Below are 10,870 nucleotides of genomic sequence, written 5' to 3' on the forward strand. Positions count from 1 at the left end.
CAAATCAATTTTAAGTTAAGAATTTTAATTTAGTTGTTCAATTTGAAATCACCTTGTTTTTTAAGGCCAAAGGACTATGTCCCACCCAAGTTTAACTATGTTCTTAAAGTTGTATTTACAGAATTTAAAAAACCTGAAATCTTATTTATAACGTAATTATTATTAAAATTTTTGTTAGAGTCAGAGATAAAATCGTTATTTTACTGATAATATTAAAAAAAATATAAAATTCATTAGATTTTCTCTCTTAAATTTTAAAAACTAACAACTTCTCCCCTACCTAAAGTTTTCTAACTTTGAAAAGTCACATTTTTCCACCAAATTTTTTCTTTACCTCTCCGGCACTGACGACCTCCCTCTCCACCCTAAATTATTGGTCGATGCATATAAATAAATTTTCCTCATCGGAGATAAAGAGATCTAGAGCTTAGATCTCTTTGTCAACAAAGAGATTTCGTCGTCGCCTTTTCCAGATGGTTGGAGAAAATAGTCGAAGGAAAAAAAAAAAAAATTTAAGGTTTTAGGAAAAAATATGACTTTTCAAAGTTAAAAAATTTTAAGAGTGGTGAAATGTTAATTTTTAAAACTTAGGAAGAAAAAATATAATAAATTTTATATTTTTTAATATTATTAGTAAAGTAACAATCTTACCCTTACTTCTAATAAAAAATTTTAATCCCAATTAGTCAACAGATGGGACTTCAGGTTTTTCAAATTTTGTAGGTATAACTTTGACAATGCAACTAAACTTAGGGGTGAAATAGTCCTTTGACCTTTTTTTTATGACACTATTTATTACACTCGAAGTCTTTTATAACATTATTTATCTTATTGATAATACTATTTATTTAACCGATTATACGATTATCCAATTGACTGCCTTTTGATGACACTTTATATCAATTTGAATGAATTTGAGTTCAAATTAGACATTATAACTTTGATTCAAGCTCAAATTTCCTTTGAAATGAAGGCTACAAACTTGTCTGTGTTGGGTGCTTAGTATTTAGAACCTGGCCCAATTGTTTGGACTGGGCAATGGCCACCATGTTAGCTGCCAGTAGCATCCGAATTAGCATTCGGATACACAAGAGAAATGCAGAATGACACCGCAACCGGAGAAAGTTTATGAAGTGAAACCTCCTGAAAAATAAAGTTTATAAGGTTTGCTTTGAAATCAGAAGATTGAGAAATTAATCCAAAAGTGGTATTACTGAGGCTATATTCAATTCATAATTAAAGAAGGCAAAACTTAAACTTCAAAATAATTCAACTTTAGATTTGATCCAAATTGGTACCGATCAAATTCGGCCCTATGGTTCCCAGCTAGTAACAACCCACAAGGATTTGACAAGTTTCAATTATCATCCATTCACATGCAAAACTTTCTCAAGCATATCGAATTCTTATAGCAAACAGGAATACATTGATTTCATTTACAAGAGAAAATATATATAATTGATTCAAACCAATCAACTTCATCTGCTATAAACAACATCTGCAGCATATGCATACATACATACACACACATATAAAATCAACATAAGAATCATAATAATTAGCGCTTATAATTGGGTTGATCCATTGATCCTCCTCTTGTCATATTTGTAACAATGACTTCACCAAAACCTTCTCCAAGTCCTTCCACAAACCCTCCAAGGAAATCTGCAAACACTTGAGAAGCAGTCTTTGCTACAGATGCAAGCTTGCTCGGCTTATCGACTCTCTTAATATCATTTGCATGGAGCCCGTTCACCATGTTCTTAGCACAAACTAAATGCAGATAGTACTTGCATGCCGGAACTGAGCACTTGTACACTCTGCCTGATCGCTTCCCCCTGCACTCACCGCAAACAAAAGCAGGTCCGTCATCACCATTATTTGCTGAAGGCGTCACTGGTAAAATTTTTAAAGCATGTTGATGAAGCGAATCGAAATTCATCTCGTTAGACAGCTTAGCGCAACAAGGATGCATCTGGAAGCTGCATGCGATGCAGCGGAAATTGTAACCTTTGATTGTCTTGCTACACGCATCACATCTTGATTTTCCGAGCCCTACTTTATAAACTGATGGAAAATGAAAATTTTCAGTAAATCAGACTCTTGATAATACTTTGAGAGAAAATATTTGTCTATTTGACATGTATGTTGCTGAGACTGACCTGGTTTTGTTTGAAAAATAAGCTGGTGGTGGATGTGGAAGGGATGGCCGAGAAGAGTCTGAGGGGCCGAAGCACAAAAGCGGTGAAGCTGAAAATCGCATTGTTGGCAAGAGAACCTTTTGCCTGAGCCATACTCTTTGCAGCCTCTACATGTGAAGAGTTCAGAGGAGTCCATTTCTGATAAGTGGTGTTGTGGGTGATTGAAATGAAAGATTTTTTCTCCCAGGAAGAATTGTGGAGAGGTTGGGAATTCACAGTGAGGAGATGCTCTTGGGCCAAATGAAGCTGATCGTGGAGGTGGTTTTGCCGAGTAGAGAGTTGATTGAGGAGGGTTTATGAGGTCCATTGTGGTGGATCTTTTGAGCTGAAAGGATGCAGGATTGTTGTTCAACATAGTGAACTTCTTTCAATAAGTCAATCAATTAGCTTAGTGGTACAGATTGCAAAGGAAGTGGAATATATTTATGCAAGAAAAAGTTGACACTATTGGAGCCCATGCAAAGAGAGTTAGATGCTTCATTCTTAACTTAATTCAGAGACAGCCTGGATATTTTGCATGTGGCATAATCACTGTTGTACTCAAATATATATATATAAAAACCATATGTATTTACCTTTGAGTATCCGATTAAGTATTCAGATGATATGTTATTATATAATTGAATGATTTTGAATTAAGGATAAAGTAACACCCAATCATATTATGATACATTATCTAAATATTCAATTGGATATTCAAAAATTGTTGCATATAAAATTGACCATATATGACCTTAATGGGTTAGTTCATTAGTAGAATATCGTTAACTTGTAGGCAAAATTTAGAGTTCAATTTTTCTGAAGACTTATATTTGTTGAGTGAAAACTGATAGATAATATCGAGTTTCTCCCACCCCATAAATTAGTTCATAGGGTAAGACTCTTTTACTTTCATACTTATACACTAATGCCATTTTTCCAACTTAAATGAGATAACCTAACAACCTCCCTTTCATATATTTAATTATTAGTTCAACATTCCTCCCTATTAAACATTTAAAGGTGTAACAAGTAACTGATTGAAATTTCAAATCTTGTAACGAAAGTTTGATATTATTGTTCAAAGGTGAGGTTTTCTTAACATAATCATTTTTTCTATCGATATAAGACAATCCAACAAAGACTACCTAATATATAATTAATATATATATATATATATATATATATATATATATATATATATATATATATATATATATATATATAAAAAATAAAAAAAAAAACATGGGGGACATATTTATATTTTTTTAGATATGCATAATCTATTTTGTATATTCTTGATTAGTATATTTATAATCCAACTTTTTTCCTTAATTGCACAATGTTTATTCGAAAGAGAAAAAAAATATATAAAATCGTGGGTGAAATGAATTAATATTAAGCCATTAAATGGGTTATATGTTCTCTGGATGGGCAACAAACACTAGAGAATATATTTTATAGGCTAGGGGCCAGAATGGCTTTGATTCCTTACAGGAAGAACAATCGAGGAAGAAGGAAATTAATACTAGATACCATATGGCATGAAAGTCAAGGTTTTGGCTTTGTTTTTCCTACGGATTTCTTCACTTTTTGAAGCCTCTATTGCTTGTATGAATAATATATTTGACTATGAATAAATATTCTATTTGAAAGTGTAACGAAGCAAGAAAACCTTATGTTGATAAAATTTTTTGTCATCAACTGATATATATAATTCAAAATCTTGGGTAAATTAATCTAAGGTAATAATTTTAATGATTAGGTATAAATTTCTTGATATTTACTATGATGAGACATAAATAAAGTAAAAAGAACGTAAAAAAGACAATATATTTTAACATAATTTAGTCTAATAACTACGTCTATAGTATATTATTAGTTGATGTTCTAAGATATCCTCAGAAGAATGTACATATGTGAAGAATAATTTAGCTAAGAAATCTCTAATTATATTGGTTTATAGGATGAGAAGGAGAAAATACATTTAAATATGTCTACGATGATTTATTAATATTCTATTTAAACTAAAATAGAATATTTATAATAACGAAATTATCTTAATTAAAAAGAAAAAAATAAATTTCTCTTATAAATAGAAAGAATAATAAAAAAGATTCTCTTATAGATAGATCATGACAAGATCTATCGTTTTATTTATAAAATTCTTTTCATTACTTCGAAACAAAATATTTATCAACAATTATGGGTGAATGAAGAACGTGGTATATGTTTGATCATTGATGCTATTGTTAGTCATTTCGAGCAAGAGAATATCGTATAACACTTAATTACGTATTGAAGTTGCTCCATTCATAAAAGATGGATGGAGATGTCCACTCAAACCTAATTTGTTCAAACCATATCTCTTTTACTCGGTTTTTCAATTCAATCCATGTGGCGTGTAAGACATTTTTTACAACATTTATATATTTATTAGGATTCCTTTCTTGATCACTCAAGACTACTGAAGGCTCACTTTTGCCCAATTATCAGTTCTTGTTTTGCAAGTGATTCCTAATTTTATACTCTTTTCTACCCCCAATAAACGACCAAGTCACCACCTTATGAAAGGAAATACAATTAATGCTCCCAAAAATAATTAAAGAGAATTATTCTCTAATATCTACTTTAGGACTTTTAACGTATGTGATTAACTTTTCCCAAGTGCTATTTAGATTACTTATAAATATCTCTCTTTCTTAATCATAATGGCTGAAGACAAGTACGTAAAGTTAGAGGTATAATTCTACATGTAGGATTCGGTTTATCTTCTAGAAGTTGAAAGAAATTTGGTTGAGTAACGATTTGAGAATACAAAATATTACTGTTGAATCAGTGTCATTGCAAGATAAATTGATTATTGAGTAATTACATAGAATATTCTCTTGTAAAGATAGGTGATGGAGAAGAAATGTAATTGAACAACTCATCCTTCTCACAATTTTTGAATATAAAAAAGAAAACTTTATGCATAAATCTAATTATTTTATTTTATACATAAAATTATATATATTAATTATGCACATGATTTTATTAACAATAATAATTATTTAAGATAAAAATGAATTATCCAGAGAATATATAAATAAGAAGAGATTGTTGGGTTGCAACATGTCTTTCACTTCCAGTTCCAAATTGCGCGGTGCTGGCAATTCGTCTTCATCCATCAACTTATTTTAGAAATCAATTCAAGAAAATGCTTTCTATGTGCTAGAAGATATGCATCTTTGTATCGAATGAGACACGAAAGATGTTATTACTCCCTGACCGAACTTAAGGATATAATATTTTGGATGCAACTAATTACCGACAAACTACAAGAATTTGACGAAGTACGTCACCTATCCGCCAATTGTTTGGGAATATGGTTAGATGTGTTATCACTCAAAGACAACGCAAAGAACTCCATACAAAATACTATATCTTCTTAGGAAACGTTTAATTTTGAAAATATTTTATCATTAAAATTGAAAGATTATTTTGAAGATAGATTATCTTAAAAATTATCAAGTATAAATTATTATTATATTTAATAAAAATAGATAGATATAAATAATTATTGTGTTTTGTTAAAGATAATAAAAGAATATTAATATATTATTTTATTTAAATACTATTATGTATAATTATTTTAAAAATTTTTTTATATTAATTGAAAATAAAATTATTTTTGTCTTAAAAAATAATAAATAAATTATATATTATAATAAAATTAAAATTAACTTGATAATATTTTAATACCTAAAATAGAGGTAAAAATTAGATTACCTCTTATATTATCTGTTATATTACTAATAATAATAAAATATTACTGAAATCTTCATATAAACTAAATAAAATAATATAATTAATAAAAATAAATTCTCAAAATAATTTTTAATCTCGTACGTCTATAATATTTATGGGGCTAGCATAAAGGACTATTCAAACCAGACATGTGTCTTACGAAAGATATCATAATTCTTCCTTCTGATTTCAGCCCAGTATTGGCTCCATCTTGGGCCTAACTGAAGTGATCTTCCTGGAACGAATCAAACTTGTGTTAAGCCCTAAAACCTTGGTGGTCCAAAGATTGACTCATCGGAGACTCCTGGTGCGTCTGCAGAGTTAGCAAAAGGTCTGCTAACCACCGCAGAATCTAAATCAGTGAGACAAGAAACCTGAAAAGTGTCCCATGTCGGATAGCCCATCACTGTCGGAATCCCAATTCCCTATAACTTAGTCACACCTTTATGGACCAAAGGGCATCCTATTCCTGTGTCCCACGCACTCACCAACTTCATTTCAAACCAAAATTTCGAGTTGAGCCGACGGAATATTATCAGTATATCCATATTCATTTTTTCTGATAAATTTGTATTGACAATTACACCAAGTCCATTTTCTCTATTATTCCTCTCTTTTATTTCGATAACATTTATTTTTACATTTGGATAACTTTCAAATAGTTTATCCGACAACTTATCATCAATTCAAACAATATCAAGTTAAACCTTCTTTATTCACATTGAGTTAAAAAAAATCTTATTTAAACTCAGTTTAAATCCAAATGTATTGTAGCCCACCTCTCATGGAACCCATTGTCCTAAAGTGTTGCTGAAGATCTAGTCAACAACTCAAGACATCCCACCATTCGCCAGTGTCTAACAGCAGCTAGAGCTCCATTCAACGTGGTCCTATGTGATCATAAATTGTGCTACCGACACCTATTAGGTTAAACTCAAGTTGGTTGGCTTTGCCAATTAATGGGATGGCGCCAAAGCCAAATCGTCCACACCTCCACGGCAACAGGTAGCTGTTTATTTCTCTTTAGATTCCTCTACCTATTATTATTAATATCAATAAATTCGATCTAAATTAACTTAAATTCAAATCAATCGATCATGAATTTGAGATTTTGTTACTGTTTATTTTTTTGACAATATAATTTATTTTATCAACAATCTTCAACGATATTTTATATCAATTTTAATTAAATGTTTCGATTTAAGCTTGAATTAAATTCACCACCAATTACTAGCAATTACCTTATTCAGAATTTGCGTTGATTCCAGGTTCAACCGACATTCCAAAACAAACAAACATACAGACAAATTACATAATCTGATAGACAAATATGACCTAATTTCATCATTTAGATAGCAAAGACATGAAGGGAAGTTTTCAACCACCGACACGTTCTTAGCTGCAAAAACAAAGCAGAGAATCATTTGATTTTTGTTCCGATTACTTATTGCTCCAAATCAAGCAATTAACGGCCAGCATAACGACTATTTTCCATCCATAATTGTAGGTGACGACATTATTTTACTGTTATATTTGAAAAAATTGGACTTTTTTTTCACCTGCCATCCAATTGTTTCTGTAACTTTAAGTTGTGTAAGGATATAAAGATAATTTAACACACACCCAAAAATTCAATCTGGAAACCGAAGTCTAATGGCCAGAGATTTCTCTGTTGGGGTCATGATTTTTAGTCTGTGTAGTTTGAGAGAGAAGAAATGATAGTCAAAGTGACAAGCCATTGGGATTATCCTCCCTTATAATCAAAATTTCCAAACTTAAACTGAGTTTGATCCAATAGATTAAATTGATTAATCGATCAAACTGATTATATTAACGTAACATCAACAATATAATTAAAATTTTACATGTATATTAAATCGAATAAATTCAATAAAAAACTAATTTGTTGGATGGGATATATTTACTCCCCTATAAACAAATTTAAGTTCAAATCTCATAACCAATTTTTTTTTAAGTAATAAATTAGATATCTGTGATGTATCATTATATGATTAAGTACTTAATCATAAAAATAATTATAATTCATCATATTCTATTATGTATAAGTTTAAGATTTGATTAACTATTTAGATCATGGTCGAAATAGTTTGACCAACCAGTCAACATTGGGTTTTAAAACCCAATAACAGTAACAGCCAACTAAGGATTGGGTTGAACCAACAAAATAGGGCGAGTAAAAAGCACAGTGGTGACTGGTGACAACTCTTTTTGCTTCAATCATTTTAGTTAGGTGACCATCTCTTTATGCCACCGTTTCTTCAATCATATTACCCAGATACCCATCACCATCTCCCACGTTGGAATAATTTAATTCTTGTAAAATAATTTCATTTTTGTTTTGTTCTTTTCCCACCAAAAATCAACGCATTATTTTGTTCTGAATAGAGTAGTCGTGCACAGGAGAGACAGGGCTGGATTGCGGTATTGATAATTCGTGGAAGCTTCAAATTGGCATTTTGTACTTAACAAGCAAATAATGCTGGTCTGGTTTGCACCTGCCTCTTTCACCGTAAACCACACTGTATTGTACTTCATTGATTACCCTGTATTAGCGTGAGTCAAATTCAAGATTCCCCCGTGTTAAGTTATAAGTTTACAGCGCATTGCACTGGACACCTCCGTCAATCCCGGACAAAATCTTTATATATTATCAATTCACCCAAAAATTTTGGAAAACCATAAGTTTTAACCTCATAGATTCTTAAATTATAAATTCTTATCTAAAATTTATTATAGTAATAATAAAAGTCATGATTCGGGGTCGGCCCAGAATGCCTCTGTTCTATACTTAAGCCCGTTCATGAGTGGATTGCGTCGGTTTTGCGATTTGAGTCTAGCCTTTCCTCCCTTTGAAGTCATTCAATCTTTTCAGCCAGAGGGCTTTAGCGGACGTAAATTATCATATTATTTCAAACTATTATATTTTAAAAATTATTATATTATTCATGTAAAAAAAGTAATCAATGATTGTCTAGATTCATCTAAGGGTGAAATTAAGTTAAGTTAGACCTAAATAAAAATCAACTTAGATTTAGAATAACAAACTCAAGTTTGGGTTTGAATGATAAACATGATATCAAAGAAGATGACAAATGATCGAAGAAGAAGAAACGAAAGAATGGTTAGAAAATAATACAAGAAGAAGTTGAATTGTCTAAAAAAAAAAAAAGACAAAAAAGTAAAATCGTTGAAAAAAATAAATAATTACTAATAAATCAAAAAAATTATACAAAAAAGAACTTTAGTGAAAAATCACCAACAAACTCTCAAACTTAAGTTGTGGAGCTATAACTTAAGATCAACTTTAATTTGTATACAAATTTAGACTTTTAAGAATTCAAAGTGAAAAAATGGTAAATTTCCTAAAACTTGGGCGAAAATAATAATTTACTCTAAAATGAAAATACTGTCACTCAGTGAAAGAAATTAATGAACACCTGAAAATTACCATCGTTCGTTACTCTTGAATGGTCCAATTTCCTAGAGATACAAACAAAACTATCCATTTTTCCCATAAATAAAAAGGAGCCGTTGGATCATAGGGACGTTAGGACGGACTCCATTTTTTCAACTTTTTTACTTTAACTAGGGACCATCCAAATCGATGAAATAATTAGGCCAAAACACAATATCCCACCCAAAGTTTAGTAAAATGACAAATTCTCATAAATTAACTTTTAAAAATTAAATACTACCTTATCTATTAAAATTTATTGTTAGAATTAAAGATAAAAATATCATATAGTTAAAAATATTAAAAACTAAAAAATTATTATATTTTTCTTCTTAGATTTAAAAACTAATAATTTTTCCCACTCAAAGTTTGAAAAATGACCCTTGCTCTTTAGGGTTTGATATTTTTCCCTCGCTATTTTTTCTCGTGATCGGAGCTGACTGACCTCTAAATCCACACTCCACCCATATCTCGAAGAGGGATGAATTATCGATCAACCAAAGGTTGATAGAAGATTCATTAGCATGAATTTGTGCATCAGACAAAAAAATAAAGTCCTCAGTCTATGTCGATAAAAGCACAAATCAGTAAAATAAATTTGTGTATAGTATAGATTTATGATAACAAATTGTCGATCGACTTTCAATTGACTGACTCTTCATCCTCCTCTGAGAGATGGTTTGAGCACTAATTTAGAGGTTGGTCAACCCTAGTCACTGAAAAAGCAACAAGGAAAAAATCTCAAACCTTAGGGGGGAAGTGGTCTTTTTTCAAACTTGAGGTGAAAAAAATTATTAGTTTTTAAATATAAGAAAAAATATGGTAAATTTTTAATTTTTCTAATTTTTTTAGCTAAATAATATTTTTACTCTTAATCTTACAATAAATTTTAACAAATGAGTAAATATTTAGGTTTTTTAAACTAATAAATAAGAATTTATCATTTTACTAAACCTTGGGAGGTATATAGTCTTTTGGCCAAATTATTATGATGATTGAACCAATGCTCTTACACAAAGCTTTTGAATTCGGATTAGGCATTGATTTGGTTGAAGGGTTTATTCTTAATCATCAGTTCACCGAAATTAATGTGTATATATATTTATTTAATTTATTGACCAACTTTATGAGAATATTTACAGTTATATGATAATCTATTTGAATAAACCAATTTGAATTTAAATATAAATAATATTATATATATTTATAAAAATTAATTTAAATATAGAGAATAGAGTATTAAAATATGATTAGGTAAATTTAGAGGTAATTTTATAAATTAAAATTACCTAATCGGACATGTCATCATTAGCATTTATGGGTAGAATAATTGTTAAAACAATGTTCCCAAAACAGAAATGTCAGTTTTGCAATTAAGAAGAGATCAAAGCCTATTTATTTAAGGCATCCAGCTCAACAGGTCTGT

The 10,870-nt window shown here is 30.1% G+C and overlaps 1 protein-coding gene across 1 annotated transcript; it reads right to left on the reverse strand.

Moving 5' to 3' along the window:
* Window positions 1-1,385: 1,385 nt before the first annotated feature.
* LOC123229973 lies at window positions 1,386-2,630 on the reverse strand. The gene is made up of 2 exons (XM_044656040.1): window positions 2,163-2,630; window positions 1,386-2,067 (listed from the first exon to the last, which is right to left on the reverse strand). The coding sequence occupies exons 1-2, from the start codon at window positions 2,554-2,556 to the stop codon at window positions 1,559-1,561; spliced, it is 903 nt and encodes a 300-aa protein (XP_044511975.1). The 5' UTR covers window positions 2,557-2,630; the 3' UTR covers window positions 1,386-1,558.
* Window positions 2,631-10,870: the final 8,240 nt, after the last annotated feature.

The sequence above is a fragment of the Mangifera indica genome, chromosome 11 (genome assembly GCF_011075055.1).
Source record: "Mangifera indica cultivar Alphonso chromosome 11, CATAS_Mindica_2.1, whole genome shotgun sequence".
Taxonomy (NCBI): Eukaryota; Viridiplantae; Streptophyta; class Magnoliopsida; order Sapindales; family Anacardiaceae; genus Mangifera; species Mangifera indica.

Excerpts from the sequence above, each read along its gene's own strand:
- LOC123229973 (XM_044656040.1), bottom strand. The coding sequence starts at position 2,556 with ATGTTGAACAACAATCCTGCATCCTTTCAGCTCAAAAGATCCACCACA. Across the intron at positions 2,068-2,162 it reads TATTTTTCAAACAAAACCAG|TTTATAAAGTAGGGCTCGGA; the intron begins GTCAGTCTCAGC and ends ATTTTCCATCAG.